At 43.7% G+C, this 18,998-nt stretch overlaps 1 protein-coding gene across 2 annotated transcripts in view; it reads left to right on the top strand.

Annotated features, from left to right (window-relative positions):
• Nucleotides 1–18,998, top strand: part of NECAB3 (N-terminal EF-hand calcium binding protein 3) — a 160,906-nt gene that overhangs the window by 62,368 nt on the left and 79,540 nt on the right. For both annotated transcript variants that reach the window (XM_075349931.1, XM_075349932.1), the window contains exon 6: nt 15,255–15,391. In XM_075349931.1, coding sequence (XP_075206046.1) covers nt 15,255–15,391 — 137 coding nt within the window. The remainder of the gene's footprint in view (nt 1–15,254; nt 15,392–18,998) is intronic.

Raw genomic sequence — 18,998 nt, 5'->3', positions numbered from 1 at the left:
CCTAGGAGTGACTACTCCTATAGCTATGTAACTTGACCCTGTGTTTGAGGTGCACCCCATGGATTATATACATGAATCCCCATGGGTACACACTAGCATAATTCAATGAACTAGGCTTTAAAGGGAACCTGTCAGCAGAAATTTCCCCTAAAACCTAACAGATTCCCCCCTCTGCAGCTCGTGGGCTGCATTCTAGAAAGGTCCCTGTTATTATTGGGCCCCCTTTCTGACCAAAAAAAAGAGTTTATAAAGAGGTACCTTTTTGGCTTCGGATTCTATAAATCAGACACGGGGGCGGGCTGCCTGATGGCCGTTATTCTGCCCCCTGGTCCTGTATGCCGCCCCCATCGCTGATTTCCATACTTTTGGACGCCGCCCACTGCTCCAGCCATCCCCGCGCATGCCCAGTGCCAGTCTCCCGGGACTGAGCACTGTGACTGCTGGTGACGTGTGCGCAGGCAAGTGATTATGGGCGGGGCTGTGACTGTTATCAGCAAGTACCCGCCCATAATCTCGTGAGCGCGCAAACCTCTCCAGCGTCACACTGTGCTCAGTGTAGATGCTAGACTGTATGGGCTGCTTCCAGGGATGACGTCCCTTTGTCACGTGATAGGGGCGTGTTCAAAATACTATCACGTGACAAAGGGACGTCATCCCTGGAAGCAGCCCATACAGTCTAGCATCTACACTGAGCACAGTGTGACGCTGGAGAGGTTTGCGCGCTCACGAGATTATGGGCGGGTACTTGCTGATAACAGTCACAGTCCCGCCCATAATCACTTGCCTGCGCACACGTCACCAGCAGTCACAGTGCTCAGTCCCGGGAGACTGGCACTGGGCATGCGCGGGGATGGCTGGAGCAGTGGGCGGCGTCCAAAAGTATGGAAATCAGCGATGGGGGCGGCATACAGGACCAGGGGGCAGAATAACGGCCATGAGGCTGCCCGCCCCCGTGTCACATTTATACAATCCGAAGCCAAAAAGGTACCTCTTTATAAACTCTTTTTTTTGGTCAGAAAGGGGGCCCAATAATAACAGGGACCTTTCTAGAATGCAGCCCACGAGCTGCAGAGGGGGAATCTGTTAGGTTTTAGGGGAAATTTCTGCTGACAGGTTCCCTTTAATAAGTTCTACTGTACTAACAATGTTCCAGGAGACTGAATAACATTAACCTGTGAATGATTTTCTGTCTACCTATCTAGATATATAGCGCAGGCTACATTGAATACTCCTCCCCCCAACATTCCCATCAGTTGGATTATTAACTATGAATGAGGTTTATAAATCCAGAAGAGCTGTCTCAGCTGTGGTCTCTGCAGGACTTCCACTTCTGCAGATTTATATTAGCATCTCAGGGACATTATAAAGCAGCCCACAGTGAATTGCAGGAAATTTCACAAGCCCATTAGGGCCAAAACTGAGCCGTGGATAGGAGAGACTTTACATATTTTTTTGATGCAAAACGCAGAAAAGAATAAACTAGAGCAGCAGTTTAAGAAATTTGTGCCTCTAGTGGGATTTTCTTTCTATTAATTAAGCCATTGGTGTCCCCTAAGGGAGCGTTGATACTGTGCTATTTAGGAAAGCTCCTCCAGCTATCTACATATAATTGCTCTTCAGTAAAACCCCTGGGGTCACATTTTTGCTGCTTTTCATAATTTCTGCATAACCCAAGTTTGTCAGATAGGTTTTATAGTAGAGTTTAAACTTGCTCTGAAATACGTCAGTGACGAAGGACAATCTGGTCACGGGGCTGACTATGCATTCAAGAAGGCACTATTAGTTTTTGGTCTTCTTAATTAACACTGGTAATCTTTTTGCAAACAATTAAAAAAAATTGACTATGAATATCAATATGTGTCAAGATTCTTCTATGTTTCATGTCCATTGATAAACCTATGATAAATGGTCATGTTGCTAAAATTACAAATAATGCACATGCTCAGAAATCCTATAGACATCAAATAGCAAAGTACATATAAATATAAATACTTGTGTGTATATTATTATTTATTTACCTTGTTATTTGATCTCTATTAGATTCCTGAGTATATGCATTGTTTGCAATTTTTTCAATACGACCATTTTATATTAAATCATTATTGAATACCTCACCAATTTTCAAAGTAAATATATTGCTTAAGGTGCTGTTGACATGAATTTCTCTCCAGATGTCAGTAACACCCAGTCCAATCCACTCAGGCAAAAAAAAAGAAAACCATAGCCGTCCATAAATAAAGTTATGTATAAAAATGAGAAATGACAGAGGTAAAAAGTATTGAACACATGAAGTAAAAGAGGAGCAAAATGTCAAGGAAAGGCATGACACCAGCTGGAATCTATCAGTAAGTTGGAAGCAATGCATGAAAAATAATATCAACTAGTTTAACTGATGGCCTATAAATAAGTATCTCATTACCAAGGTGCCACACAAGAAACATCTTATGATGGGAAAAATCAGTGAGCTGTCTCAAGAATTATGTTGCAATACATGCTTAATTCATTGGTTACAGAACAAAATCTAAACTACTGAAGACTCCAGTGAGCATTGTTGGGTACATAATCCGAAAGTGGAAAGAACATTTTTTCACCATAAAGAGGCCACAATCAAGTGCTACTCACAAGATTTCAGACAGAGGATTGAAGAGAATTATCAATAGTGTTGGCCAAGAACCACCTGTGGAGAGCTATAGAAAGACCATAAGTACAATTGTATCAAAGAAAACAATAAGTAATGCACTCAACCTCCATGGCCTGTATGCACGCTCCCCACATAAGTCTTCATAGCTGAGGAAAAAGCATATTCAAGCGCATTAAAAGTTTACTCAACAACATTTAGACAATCCATGTTTGCTGGCCAAAAGGCACTGCATATCATCCCCAACACACCATACCAACAGTGAAGTTTGGAGGTGTGAACATACATAGTATGGTTTTTCAGCATACGGAACTGGCAAACTTAGTATAATTGAGGAAGGATGAATGGACAAATGTCCTCAGACATTTTTGTTAATTTTCTCCTGCCATCTGCCAGGTTGATAGAGATGAAATGAGAGTGGACAGTGCCGCAAGACAAAGATTTCAAACACAAATCCAAGGAAACGCAATTAGTTTCAGTGAAAGAAAATAAAGCTACCAGAATGGCCCAGCCAATCACTTGACCTGAATCCAATAGAACATTTATGGAAGGAAGTAAACCTCAGAGTTCATAGAAGAAGCCCACCAAACCTTCAGGGATTGAAGTGTATTTGTGTGGAAGGATGGGCCAAAATCACACCTGAGCAATGCATGAGACTAGTTCCTCCAAACAGGAGGCATCTTGAAGTTGTCATCAACAGAAGGCTGTTGGACGAAGTATTGAATATATTTCAGTAGGCGTGTTCAATACGTTTTCCCTGTGTGATTTCCACATCACTAAATTTCTAGACATCGTGGTTTATTTCCATGTATGGATTGGATGGGTTGTTACCAACATCTGGTGAGAAATTCATGTCAATAGCAGCTTTAGAAATATTTATACTTGGAAAACTGTTCATGTGTTCAATGCTCATTTCACATTCTGTGTACAGTAGTGTGTGAAGGAACTGTAACCCAGCTCTGAATGCTAAACTGTTTATTGCTACCCATCACAATGGCCCTTTTGTGTTAACCCTCCCTTAAGCCCACTTTACACGTTGCAATTAGTTGTACAATCGCATTTGCGATGTGACACGCCCAGGTTGCATACGGGATCTTATGAGATTTCACGTTGGTCGTTCATTTGCTGTCACACGAGCGTTAGTAGTCTATGTTAAATTGGTCAATTTTGTGTGCGATCCTTTAGATCATGTGTTCTGTGACGTATGCATTGGGCACCTTTTTTTTTTTTTATTTATTGACTTGCCAAGCGTGTGTAATGTGTAGGGATGCGTTTTTACTATGTCATCTGCCATTCAGCTCTGCTACATGGCCGCTAACAGCAGACACAGACAGCCATGTAGCAGAGCTGAATGGCAGATGACAGCAGACACAGACAGAGCCGCACTGTCAGAATGAACTCGGGTGAACTTCACCCGACTTCATTGTCATGCTGCGGCTCTGTCTGTGTCGCGCCCTGATTAGCGGTCACCAGTGAAGGACTCACCGGTGACCGCTAATCTCCTAAGTTACTGAAGTTAGCAGCCCTCTCTCATACTCACCGATCCCCGATCCCCGACACTGCACGGCGTTCACACTGCTCCGGCGGCTTTTACTGTTTTGAAAAAGCCGGCCGCCCATTAAACAATTTCGTATTCCCTGCTTTCCCCGCCCACCGGCGCCTATGATTGGTTACAGTGAGACACGCCCCCACTCTGAGTGACAGGTGTCACACTACACCCAATCACAGCAGCCGGTGGGCGTGTCTATACTGTGTAGTGAAATAAATAATTAAATAATTAAAAAAAACGGCGTGCGGTTCCCCCCAATTTTAAAACCAGCCAGATAAAGCCATACGGCTGAAGGCTCGTATTCTCAGGATGGGGAGCTCCACGTTATGGGGAGCCCCCCAGCCTAACAATATCAGCCAACAGCCGCCCAGAATTGCCGCATACATTATATGCGACAGTTCTGGGACTGTACCCGGCTCTTCCCGATTTGCCCTGGTGCGTTGGCAAATCGGGGTAATAAGGAGTTATTGGCAGCCCATAGCTGCCAATAAGTCCTAGATTAATCATGTCAGGCGTCTATGTGACACCCTCCATGATTAATCTGTAAATTACAGTAAATAAACACACACACCCGAAAAAATCCTTTATTAGAAATAAAAAACACAAACATATACCCTGGTTCACCACTTTAATCAGCCCCAAAAAGCCCTCCATGTCCGGCGTAATCCAGGATGCTCCAGCGTCGCTTCCAGCGCTGCTGCATGGAGGTGACCGGAGCTGCAGCAGACACAGCCGCTCCGGTCACCTCCACGCAGGTAATGAAAACAGCCGCGCGATCAGCTGCTGTCACTGAGGTTACCCGCTGTCACTGGATCCAGCGGTGGCCGCGGGTAACCTCAGTGACAGCTCAGGTGATCGCGCAACTCACCTCAGTTGCTGCGTGGAGGTGATAGGAGCGGCGGTGAGTAGCGCGATCAGCTGAGCTGTCACTGAGGTTACCCGCGGCCACCGCTGGATCCAGTGACAGCGGGTAACCTCAGTGACAGCTCAGCTGATCGCGCGGCTGTCTTCATTACCTGCGTGGAGGTGACCGGAGCGGCTGTGTCTTCTGCAGCTCCGGTCACCTCCATGCAGCAGCGCTGGAAGCGACGCTGGAGCATCCTGGATTACGCCGGACATGGAGGGCTTTTTGGGGCTGATTAAAGTGGTGAACCAGGGTATATGTTTGTGTTTTTTATTTCTAATAAATGATTTTTTTCGGGTGTGTGTGTTTATTTACTGTAATTTACAGATTAATCATGGAAGGTGTCTCATAGACGCCTGACATGATTAATCTAGGACTTATTGGCAGCTATGGGCTGCCAATAACTCCTTATTACCCCGATTTGCCAACGCACCAGGGCAAATCGGGAAGAGCCGGGTACAGTCCCAGAACTGTCGCATATAATGTATGCGGCAATTCTGGGCGGCTGTTGGCTGATATTGTTAGGCTGGGGGGCTCCCCATAACGTGGAGCTCCCCATCCTGAGAATACCAGCCTTCAGCCGTATGGCTTTATCAGGCTGGTTTTAAAATTGGGGGGAACCGCACGCCGTTTTTTTTAATTATTTAATTATTTATTTCACTACACAGTATAGACACGCCCACCGGCTGCTGTGATTGGGTGCAGTGTGACACCTGTCACTCAGCGTGGGGGCGTGTCTCACTGTAACCAATCATAGGCGCCGGTGGGCGGGTAAAGCAGGGAATACGAGATTGTTTAATGGGCGGCCGGCTTTTTCAAAACAGTAAAAGCCGCCGGAGCAGTGTGAACGCCGTGCAGCGCCGGGGATCGGGGATCGGTGAGTATATGAGAGAGGGGGATAGACTGACATGGACAGAGAGTGAGGGACAGAGATAGTGACCAACTGACAGAGATTAGTGAATGACAGACATTGTGAGGCGCTTCAGAACGCAGCTTTTCAGCTGCGCTCTGAAGCAGACCTTTTTTAAGCTGCGGTGCAGAGCGCACACCTGCGCACATAGCATCAGACACCAAAATCGTATGAGGGATGTCACACGTTACAATTCACTAGGTTCGTGCAACAAAACGCTCAATTCTAGAGAATGATACGATGTGTTTGCGATCAACGGTTTTGCGTTCAATCCTGATCGCATGTAGCTGTCACACGCAGATACCTCACAAACGATGCCGGATGTGCGTCACTTACAACTTGACCCCAACGACGGATTGTGAGATATATTGAAGCGTGTGTAGCGGGCTTTAAGGCTGTGTTACACACAACGATATTGCTAGCGATCTTGTTAGCGATGTGACACGCCCAGATCGTTGTTACGATTTGCCGAGAGCGCTCAAACGTCGTTTTGTAGCGGTCACACGTACACATCTCACAAACGGCGCTACATCGTTCAGCGATATATTGTTTGACCAAGGCGGTCATGTGGATGTTGTTCGTCGTTGGCAGGGTGTCAAATGTAGCAATATGTCTGCTGCGATCCAAACGACGAATAATATTTTGAAACTGAACGACGTGTCAACGATCAACGATTTTCACCCTATTTGCGATCATTCGGAGTCGCTCGTAGGTGTCACACGCAACAATGTCGCTAACGATGATGGAAGTGCGTCACGAAAACCGTGATCCCGAAGACATATCGTCAGATAAATCATAGCGTGTAAAGCGGCCTTAAGATCAGAGCTTTGGTCATATGTTGTGTACATTGCTTCCTCCTAAATACTAAGTAGCGGTGTCACCACCAGGCATACTTGGGCAGATGCCAGAGCCTACTGGGACAGGGAAGCATATGGTGGTAAAATGCTCTGTTATGAGACTAGATAGAACAGACTGTAGACTAAGCTGTAAGGAATTTCCTCAGTCAAAAGCCTGCTGGTATTTGTAGTTATACCTGTTCTGTGCCTTCTCTAGAGTAAATACTTGAAAGCATAAATTCAGTGAGTATTATCAGGCAGCTCGTACACTGAGGTTGCCTCTTGCTACACTCAGTCCATACACCCTGTCGTGCTGCATTCACTTCCCAATAGCATTTGTATTTTATAGCGCAGAAAATTACTGGTACTGTTATAAAAATAGCCCCTTTCTTTATCTGTGCCGAACAAAGCCTGGCTCTCTGCAGCGATAAACAGGCTGCAAGTTTGGGCAGGCACAGTTTTTTTGACAGCAGTAAATTATCTTTTGATTTGAAAAGAACTTGTTAAGCTTTAGCTTTATTGTGAAAGCCCCACTCTGACGTCAAGTGCACAGGCTTCTAAATGCCGGCCATAGCTATGGACATGGCTTACATACATACTTGTGATTCTTCCTGTCAATTGGCCTTGCAAATCCAATATTTGTAGCTTTATCTACAAATCTGTAATCAGTTTTCCGGCATTCCCATGCTATGCAGTGTGGTCCTGGCTTATTGTCCTCTGCAGAACCGAATCACAAAATAAAACATTCTATTTTTATATTTTTAGAGATAAACCGGTAGGATTATGATGTATAAAAAATAACGCTACGTGCTGATTAGACGTATTTCCGACAGCTCACTTGCACTAATTTTAATATTCAGTCAGGGCCAGAAATATTTGGACAGTGACACAAGTTTTGTTATTTTAGCTGTTTACAAAAACATGTTCAGAAATACAATTATATATATAATATGGGCTGAAAGTGCACACTCCCAGCTGCAATATGAGAGTTTTCACATCCAAATCGGAGAAAGGGTTTAGAAATCATAGCTCTGTAATGCATAGCCTCCTCTTTTTCAAGGGACCAAAAGTAATTGGACAAGGGACTCTAAGGGCTGCAATTAACTCTGAAGGCGTCTCCCTCGTTAACCTGTAATCAATGAAGTAGTTAAAAGGTCTGGGGTTGATTACAGGTGTGTGGTTTTGCATTTGGAAGCTGTTGCTGTGACCAGACAACATGCGGTCTAAGCAACTCTCAATTGAGGTGAAGCAGAACATCCTGAGGCTGAAAAAAAGAAAAAATCCATCAAAGAGATAGCAGACATGCTTGGAATAGCAAAATCAACAGTCGGGTACATTCTGAGAAAAAAGGAATTGACTGGTGAGCTTGGGAACTCAAAAAGGCCTGGGCGTCCACGGATGACAACAGTGGTGGATGATCGCCGCATACTTTCTTTGGTGAAGAAGAACCCATTCACAACATCAACTGAAGTCCAGAACACTCTCAGTGAAGTAGATGTATCTGTCTCTAAGTCAAGAGTAAAGAGAAGACTCATGAAAGTAAATACAAAGGGTTCACATCTAGATGCAAACCATTCATCAATTCCAAAAATAGACAGGTCAGAGTTAAATTTGCTGAAAAACACCTCATGAAGCCAGCTCAGTTCTGGAAAAGTATTCTATGGACAGATGAGACAAAGATCAACCTGTACCAGAATGATGGGAAGAAAAAAGTTTGGAGAAGAAAGGGAACGGCACATGATCCAAGGCACACCACATCCTCTGTAAAACATGGTGGAGGCAACGTGATGGCATGGGCATGCATGGCTTTCAATGGCACTGGGTCACTTGTGTTTATTGATGACATAACAGCAGACAAGAGTAGCCGGATGAATTCTGAAGTGTACCGGGATATACTTTCAGCCCAGATTCAGCCAAATGCCGCAAAGTTGATCGGACGGTGCTTCATAGTACAGATGGACAATGACCCCAAGCATACAGCCAAAGCTACCCAGGAGTTCATGAGTGCAAAAAAGTGGAACATTCTGCAATGGCCAAGTCAATCACCAGATCTTAACCCAATTGAGCATGCATTTCACTTGCTCAAATCCAGACTTAAGACGGAAAGACCCACAAACAAGCAAGACCTGAAGGCTGCAGCTGTAAAGGCCTGGCAAAGCATTAAGAAGGAGGAAACGCAGCGTTTGGTGATGTCCATGGGTTCCAGACTTAAGGCAGTGATTGCCTCCAAAGGATTCGCAACAAAATATTGAAAATAAAAATATTTTGTTTGAGTTTGGTTTATTTGCCCAATTACTTTTGACCTCCTAAAATGTGGAGTGTTTGTAAAGAAATGTGTACAATTCCTACAATTTCTATCAGATATTTTTGTTCAAACCTTCAAATTAAACGTTACAATCTGCACTTGAATTCTGTTGTAGAGGTTTCATTTCAAATCCAATGTGGTGGCATGCAGAGCCCAACTCGCGAAAATTGTGTCACTGTCCAAATATTTCTGGACCTAACTGTATATCTTTAAATATTTCCCTATATACATTTTTTATTTTTTAAAAAGTTGCTTAAGTTACAAAGTATTCCTTCAATGGTCTGGATGTATTATGGTAAAATCTACAACTATATATTTATATATACGGTATATATATAATGTATAATACATATACTAATACATTAGATGTGTCACCACAGTAAAAAAAAAACAAAAAAAAAACAAAACAAACCCTGATAGCCAGGACTGAAACTGGAAGCCTACATAGGTAATGATGGTTGACCTCAGGGAGATCAACATCGAACACAAAGGAGACACCATCACGTGTTTCTCAACGCAGTGATTCTAGAACAAGGCCCCCTGGGAAAATATGCAAAACAAGAATGCCACGGAGACACCATCACATGTTTCTCAACGCTGGCAGGAAACTAGCCAGGTCTTTCACCGGGAAGGAACAACCTCGGGAAGGGCAGTCTCCAATCAAGGAAACCGCCTATACCAAAACATGGTATCCATCCACTAGCCAGGTCTTTCACCGGGAAGGAACAACCACGGGAAGACCTGGCTAGTTTCCTGCCAGCGTTGAGAAACATGTGATGGTGTCTCCACGGCATTCTTGTTTTGAAACTGGAAGCCTGGCATAGGTATTGGAGAGATACTTTAAGGGAACCTGTCAGGTCCCCTATGCCCTCCAACCCAACAACATTCACTTATGTATGCCAAAATGTCCTCCCCATCCAGGTATATATGTCCCCATCCTGGCCCTATCCTAGTATATATGTCCCTATTCTGGCCCCATCCTGGTATATATGTCCCCATCCTGGCCCCATCCTGGTATATATCTCCCCATCATGGATGCATCCTCGTATATGTCCCCATAATGGCCCCACCCTGGTGTGTGAGCCACATTATGGCTATATCCTGGTATATATGGCCCCATCATGGTATATATGTCAACATGCTGCCCCCCGAATCCTGGTATATGTTACCATCAGAGCCCCATCCAGGTATACAGTCATGGCCAAAAGTTTTGAGAATGACACCAAAATTATATTTTCACATGATCTGTTGCCCTCTGGTTTTTAATTGTGTTTGTCTGATGTTTACATCACATACAGAAATATAATTGCAATCATATTATGAGTACCAAAAGGTTATATTGACAGTTAGAATGAGTTAATGCAGCAAGTCAATATTTGCAGTGTTGACCCTTCTTCTTCAGGACCTCTGCAATTCTCCCTGGCATTCTCTCAATCAACTTCTGGATAAAATCCGGACTGATAGCTGTCCATTCTTGCATAAGCAATGCTTGCATTTTGCCAGAATTTGTTGGTTTTTGTTTGTCCACCCGTCTCTTGATGATTGCCCGCAAGTTCTCAATGGGATTAAGATCTGGGGAGTTTCCAGGCCATGGACCCAAAATCTCTATGTTTTGTTCCATGAGCCATTTAGTGATCACCTTTGCTTTATGGCAAGGTGCTCCATCATGCTGGAAAAGGCATTGTTGGGCGCCAAACTGCTCTTGGACAGTTGGGAGAAGTTGCTCTTGGAGGACATTCTGGTACCATTCTTTATTCATGGCTGTGTTTTTAGGCAAGACTGTGAGTGAGCCGATTCCCTTGGCTGAGAAGCAACCCCACACATGAATCGTTTCAGGATGCTTAACAGTTGGCATGAGACAAGACTGGTGGTAGCACTCACCTCTTCTTCTCCTAATAAGCTGTTTTCCAGATGTCCCAAACAATCGAAAAGGGGATTCATCTGAGAAAATGACTTTACCCCAGTCCTCAGCAGTCCACTCCCTGCACCTTTTGCAGAATATCAGTCGGTCCCTGATGTTTTTTCTGGAGAGAAGTGGCTTCTTTGCTGCCCTCCTTGAAACCAGGCCTTGCTCAAGCAGTCTCCGCCTCACAGTGCGTGCAGTAACACTCACACCAGCCTGCTGCCATTGCTGAGCTAGCTCGGCACTGCTGGTAGTCCGATCCCGCAGCTGAAACAGTTTTAAGATATGGTCCTGGCGTTTGCTGGTCCTTCTTGGGCGCCCTGGAGCCTTTTTGGCAATAATGGAAGCTCTCTCCTTGAAGTTCTTGATGATGCGATAGATTGTTGACTGAGGTGCAATCTTTGTAGCTGCGATACTCTTCCGTTAGGCCATTTTTGTGCAGAGCAATGATGGCTGCACGTGTTTCTTTAGAGATAACCATGGTTAACTGAAGAGAAACAATGATACCAAGCACCAGCGTCCTTTTAAAGTATCCAGTGGTGTTATTCTTACTTAATCATGACTGATTGATCGCCAGCCCTTTCCTCATCAACTCCCACACCTGTGTTAATGGAACAATCACTAAAACAATGTTAGCTGCTCCTTTTAAGGCAGGAATGCAATGATGTTGAAATGTGTTTTGGGGGTTAAAGTTCATTTTCTTAGCCAATATTGACTTTGCAAGTATTTGCTGTTAAGCTGATCACTCTTTATGACATTCTGGAGTATATGCAAATTGCCATTAGAAAAACTTAAGCAGTAGACTTTGTAAAAATTAATATTTGTAGCATTCTCAAAACTTTTGGCCATGACTGTATATGTCCCCTCAAGACTCCATCCTGGAATGTATGTCCCCATCATGGCCCCATCCTGGTATATATGTCCACATTTATTATATCTTCATCCTGGTACTTATGTCTGCATCATAGCCCCACCTGATATATGTCTCCTTCCTAGTTGCATCCTGATAGATATGATCCCCTTCACACTGCGCACAGAAAAAAAAAAATTCAATTATACTTAACTTCCCTCTGCTCCTGGTGTCCTCCTCTGAAGTTATCATGCCGGCAACTCACTTTAGCGTATAAGTGGTGCCACACATGACGTCAACGGTCATGCGCGTCCACTTACACCAACGTCAGCTGCCGGCATATTTGCTGCTCCATATGCCTGGGATTATGGGAATGGAGAGCAGGGAATAACCATATTATTTAATAGATGCACATGTGACAATCCAATGTTGAAGCCAGCTGCTGGATGGTCACGTGTGCTACTATTAAAGAACATGAATAGTCACTGTTCCCCACACCCATAATCCTGCCTACCTCTCTGCACTGGCTTCAGTGCAAAGAGATGGGTTGGATTATGGGTGTGCGGTGCAGTGAATATTCATATCCTTATTGGCACATGACAGGTCTCTGCGCTATAATGCGTTTCAACTGGATGCACGCCCTTGGATGCACATCCAGCTAAAAGAGGTGCTGGAGTCTGTGGGCCACCTTTTCCCTCCTAGGCCCAGTTGCTATCCTTGCAACCGCGATCGTTACACCCCTGGTTGGAGGGCATCAGGGACCTGACAGGTTCATTTTAATGAAGGCTAAGATGTAAGAATGCAGGTTTGTGGATTACAATACACTTTTTTTGCATCTCATCTGGTGTGTTCCCTTGATCGTTATATTGATGTAAAAAAAGACTATGATTTCATACATTTCCACAACATAGACAGAAACATTTTAAATTATATACACATACTGTACATAAAATTGTCATCACTATAACAAAGCACAGCCTGTAAATTCACTATTGTGACAACAACACAATAGGTCACTGCCTAGAACCACACAGCATATAAAAACACAAAGGCTAAATTCACACAACTGTATTTTTGATTCATGTGCTGTTTGTGAAAAAACGGACACCAGACAGATAGCACTAGGACTAAAGGCCATGTTACATGCATCGTTTTTTTGTGCGATCGCACCAGCCCCCATCGTTTGTGCAACAGGGGCAATTTGTTGCCCGTGTCGCACAAAGTCGGTAACCCCCGTCACACGTACTTACCTCCTGAACGACCTTGCTGTGGGCGGCAAACATCCTCTTCCTGAAGAGGGAGGGACGTGCGGGGTAACAGCGACATCACACAGCGGCCGCCCAATAGAAGCGGAGGGGCGGGGATGAGCGGGATGTAATATCCCGTCCACCTTCTTCCTTCCGCATTGCCGGCGGCCGCAGGTAAGCTGCAGTTCGTCGTTCCCGTGGTGTGACACGGAGCGACGTGTGCTGCCTCGGGAACAATGAACAAGCGACGCGCAGAAGGACGTTAGATTTTTTGAAAATGAGCGACGTGTCAACGAGCAACGATAAGGGGAGTATTTTTGCTCGTTCACAGTCGCTCGTAGCTGTCACACGCTACAATGTCAAACGATGCCGGATGTGCGTCACTAACGACGTGACCCCGACGACATATCGTTAGATATATCGTAGCGTGTGACGAGCCCTTTATGTTATACAATTGGGCTGTTCTGATGAGCGTTTTTTTTCACAGACCAAATCTGGGTATGAAAAATGAGCAGCATGCACTAATTTATTCATTGTGTCGGAGGAGTCTCGCTTATTGAAGTCTATGAAGAATGAAATAAAACATTCGGCATCCGATTTTTACAGATACGTTGCAATTCTTTAAGATTGGAAACATTTTAATAACTGACAATGTATAAAACTAGATGCCTTATTGATCTTATGGATTGCATACAAATAACAGTTGAGATAAAAATGACATTTTCTGGATGAAAAGGGTAAAAATATTTTTATATGCTCTTGTAAACTTAAAGACAAAAAATGCAATAATAATATAGCAGGAAGCACAGCCTGTAAATACAAAATATTTGTGACATCATCAGGATGAATGAAAACATATACATACATGACATTATCAAAACTGTGCCGTTTTCCGTAAACTCACTATTATGGCATGACAATGGTGAATAAAAGTTGTCAAACTGCTCTCTAAGCATTAATATTTATGCACTACTGTGAAGACATCACTAATGTGCAGCCAATACACTAGTACAATTGTGACATCATTACAGCATAGCTTGGCTGAGAAAATGTAGATACTACTGTTCTATCACAATACTGTACAGCCTATAAACATACATTCTGTTTTGACACCATCTCAATAAAGCCCAGCCTATAAATTTACACACTGTACAGTAGGGGTCAACAACCTGTAGCTCCGGAGCCGCATGTGGCTGGCAGGTCCATGACGTGTGGCTCATGGCTGTCTGCCAACACGGTGCACCAGGTCTGCCAAATACAGTAGCCATGAAGAACTGGTCTTCAGATGGTGACTCTGCTGAGTATGCCCATACAGAAGTCTAGATCTGGATACTTACACAAAGGCCATGGGAGTAGAGGGTTAAATGTAATAAAATAGGATGGTTGCACCAGTTTTAGGGGGGCTTAAAGGTATAGTCAAGTGGGTGTTACTGGCGGGCAGACACAGACGATTACCCCTGAGCATGAACAATATATGGGCCCTTTGCAATCCAATAGTTTATCATAATAAACAATTCCTCCTGCTTTGGAGATGGAAATGGGTCTCCTTACCTCTTTTCTCCTGGTACAGCTGCACAGGTTGCTTCAATGATACATCCATTCCTGGTGGGAGTGTTTGATGCAAAAATACAGAATGGAAGTAAGGTGGGAACATCTGGTTGTAAGTGTGCTGCCTATAAGGCAAGGTGGCACAAGGGCTTGAGGTGAAGCTTTGGCTATCATTATCCTGTTAATGGGGTCTCTGGGTGTTACCTACTGAGAGTGGGGAGGGTTGGGGAACTGGATCTCACAACCTGGAGAGCTCTGGATGGGGCTTGTGAACATCTGTCAGACCTGAATGTTAAGGCCTCGTCACCCGCAACAACGTATCTAATGATATATCGCCGGGGTCACGGATTCCGTGACGCACATCCGGCATCGTTAGCGACATCATTGCGTGTGACGGGGCCTTTACTCTTGGTAAGAAGGTTTGTAGACCACTGCTTTACAGGTTATGGATTTATACTAATAGACATAATAATAGAACAGGAGGACACTGCTGTATCGTTAAATGCAATGCTTGTCTGTTTGTCTGTCTCTTATGATTAGTAGTTATATTATCTTATCCAATAGGACTATGAAAAAGCCTCCCAGATGGAGCAGTTTGTAACACGTTTCTTACTGCGAGAAACAATGACTCAGTTGCATTCCCTGCAGAGCTCCTTGGAGTGTGCTTTGGAAGCTGTAGAAACCCAGACTAGGCAAGACAGGTAGGATACAGTTATCTCATTGTTTGCCACCTTGTGTAAGAGCCACAACTTCTTGCTGCGTTAACATTTGACAAAATTAATTCAGAAGTTGGAAATTGCATGAGCGTCTAAAATGTTTTTCAGAGTAAGTACAGTCATCACGGACCACCCTGCTATTATTTTATATTATTATTATTATTATTTGGAGTAAGTACAGTCATCACAGATCACCCTGCTATTATTTTATATTATTATTATTATTATTATTTGGAGTAAGTACAGTCATCATGGATTACCCTGCTATTATTTTATTTTCAATATTATTATTATTATTATTCGGATTATGTACAGTCACTCATCACGGATCACACTGCTATTATTTTATTAATATTATTATTTATTATTATCATTATTCAGATTATGTACAGTTATCACGGATCACGCTGCTATTATTTTGTCAGATTAGGGACAAATGAAGCCAATTAAATGGTCAGTATAAAACCAGCAATGCTGGGTAGGCTTCGTTGTGTCCACAGCTCTTACGGAGACATATGTGTCCAGATATCAACTGAAAGGAGATATGACGTCTTCACACCACTGTTGAATGCCAGTTTTTCATCTTGTGAAAAAACTATACCAAGAAGAATAATTTCAGATCATTTCCCACCTTTAAAGTGAACTTTACAGGTCACCCATGCCCTCATACCTACAAGCATGTATATATTTATTACCAACTACCCTACCGAACGAGCCCTTTATACTGCCTGACACCTAAACACATATTGAAAAGAGGTCCTTTTTTAATTTGTAATTTAGCCCTTTGGCTAGTCGATGGGGCGTTAGCTGATTAGTTGACTAGTTGACCTTCTCTGCATGTTATCACGCCCCTGTGACAACATGATTTCCAGAGAGCCGATGTCACCGTCATCTCTCTGAAAATCCTGCGCATGCGCGTGGCTTTCTTCACTAATATCATTGCGTCTCTGAAGCTGGGTGTATGCGTCCTGGCTTCAGAGAGGCATACTTCGCATATCCGGATGTGAAAGTCTTAACTTCTGGACATGCACAGTGTTTCTCTGAAGCTGGAAAGCGTGTACTCTGCTTCAGGGGTGCCATGATGTAAGTGAAGAAAGCTGTGAGCATGCACGGGATTTGGAGAGAGCTGGTGATGGATTTGGAGGGTTCACGGCTAAGGGTGTTCCACCCGGAATGTGTATATCTAACATATCATTGATGCCCATTTTATAAACATGCCTGTACCTGGATTTTTCTACATGGATTGGTCTTCAATAAACTTTATTTTATCTGTGAAGCTAAAATTACCACTTTATCTTCATTTACTATGTTAGAACACATTTCCTTGTTTTGGATATAGGGATTCTACATGAGGGTGAGCTGGACTTAGATTTTTACACTTTTGAATGACACCACTCATTTTACAACATAATGTATTGTAAAGCGTGAAGAAAATTCCAAATGTGGAAAAATTATGAAAAAAATAGAATTCTGACAATTTTTGGGGGAATTGTCTTTCTGGTGTACATTTTATGGTAAAAATGACCTCGATGTTTTCTTTCTCACCATCAATACAATGACAGCTATACCAAACATGTCCAGTTTTTTAATTATTTTAGTGGTCAAAAAAGATCAGAATTTTGCCCGGAAACATTTTTGGAGCTGTGTTGACATTTTTCAACATTCTTAGCATTTTAATTTTTTGGTCGATGCATTTGTGTGATGCTTTTTTTTTGCGAGGGAAGACAACATTGTTACCATTGTTACATAGCATTTTGGGACAGATATGGTGTTTTGATTCCTTGTCACAATATTGATTTGTGGTTTTGCAGGGGCCAAAATAATGTAATTTTGGCGTTATTTAATTTTTTTTATTTACAGTGTTTACTGATCATATTACGGTAATTATTTTTATATTTTGATAGATTCGATTTTTCTGAACTCGGGGATACCACATATGTGTATTTTTTTATTATCTTTATTTTTAATGGGGCAAAAGAGGGGTGATTTGAACTTTTGCGGGTTTTTTTTCAGATTTTTTAATAGTTCCCTTAGCTTTGATTGTCTGATCGCATTTGCTATATATAGCAAAACTGTGACAATGTTTTCACAAAAAAAACATCAAGTCTTCCAGGATCAAGTTAGAGCATTTTGGCAATAATTCCAAAGGGTATGTTTGATGCAAAGCCAACACTGCGCATCACCAGAACATCATACCAACAGTAAAGTATAGTGGAGGGAACATTATTTTTGGGGGCTATCTTTCGGCAGCTGGAACTGGGCATTTAGTTAAGATGGTGGAAATTCTGAACAATTTAGCTCCAAAACCTTTAGGTCTCTGCTAAAAAGCTGAAGATGAAGAGGAATTTAACCTTTGAGCATGAAAATGACCCTAAGCATACCTCCAAATCAATAAAAGAATGGCTTCACCAGAAGAAGATAAACGTTATGGAATGGCACAGCCAGATGCCAGAACTGAATCCAATTGAAAATCGATGTGTTGACCTAAATAGGGCGCTGTACGTAGGCGATGCCCTCACAATGTGACATGTGGAGTGTATTGCCAGGAAGAGTGGGCAAAGATTGTTAATTCTACATGAAGCTGTTCCGCCCCAGGGCTATGGGGTACTTGGTCCCAGGCCGTATATTTACGGGGACAGTTCACTGGGTGGCCGTTGCCCGGTTCCGTGACCCTGGTGGTCGCTTGAAGGGGGTTATGTACAGGGGAATATTTATAGAGTTTGTATCGTGACGCCACTTGTGGGTTGCAGTTATGGTGATGGAACCACCGCTGCACAGTCTCTCACTGCTGGGGCTGATGGTAATGGCAGCCTGGATGTTGGGCCCTTCACAAGTAGGACCGGGGCCCCAGGGGGTAGGCGATCGAGTTAGGCGTGGAAAGAAGGTAGGCCACACTAGGGGTTGAAGTATAACTGGGTTCTTTACTCACAGCAACTCACAGCAGGTTGATAACTGGTACCTGGAGGAAGGCTGGTCTGCAACACTGGTACCCTTAGTCCCAGTGCCGTTTTGGTGACCTGGTGGCTTCTTTCCCCTGCACCCTTCTCTAATTGGTGGGTCCCTGTGGCTTGGAGCATCTGGGGGTCCCCTCCTGGTAGTTTCTCAGTCTTTAGTCCGTACGGCGGTGGTTTGAACCCTGTAGGGTCGGTATTCCATTCCAGTCCCTGGTTCTGACGTCACTGCTGATGTCCCCGGACTTTACGGTCAGTGAGGTCTTGGATGGTGCCCTCACTGTGCAGATTTTATCAGGTCTGCCTGGAGCGTTTGCCTGACCTAGGGTTCTGTACCCTGTCGGTGCTATGGTTCCGGTAGTACTCCACCGTAGTCCACCGGCAACCACATGCCTGGGCCCTCAGGTCACCGTCACACACTCCCGTCAGTGCAGTTACGTCCGTCTCCTCTCACTTCCACTTACTGACTCTACCGACTCTACTGACGGTCTGCCCCCTTCCACCAGGTTGTCGTCTAGTGGACTGGATCGGCTCCACCCCTAGGTGGCCATCCATTGGGTCCAACTCTAGTTTGTCACCAGTCCTTGGGGATGGGGAAAAACTGGGATTATAATGTGTTTTGCTGTTACCGGCACTGGAAT

Source organism: Anomaloglossus baeobatrachus, chromosome 5 (assembly GCF_048569485.1).
Source record: "Anomaloglossus baeobatrachus isolate aAnoBae1 chromosome 5, aAnoBae1.hap1, whole genome shotgun sequence".
In the NCBI taxonomy this organism is placed as follows: domain Eukaryota; kingdom Metazoa; phylum Chordata; class Amphibia; order Anura; family Aromobatidae; genus Anomaloglossus; species Anomaloglossus baeobatrachus.
The sequence above is the reverse complement of the archived record's forward strand: the minus strand, read 5'-3'. Positions and strand labels throughout refer to the sequence as shown.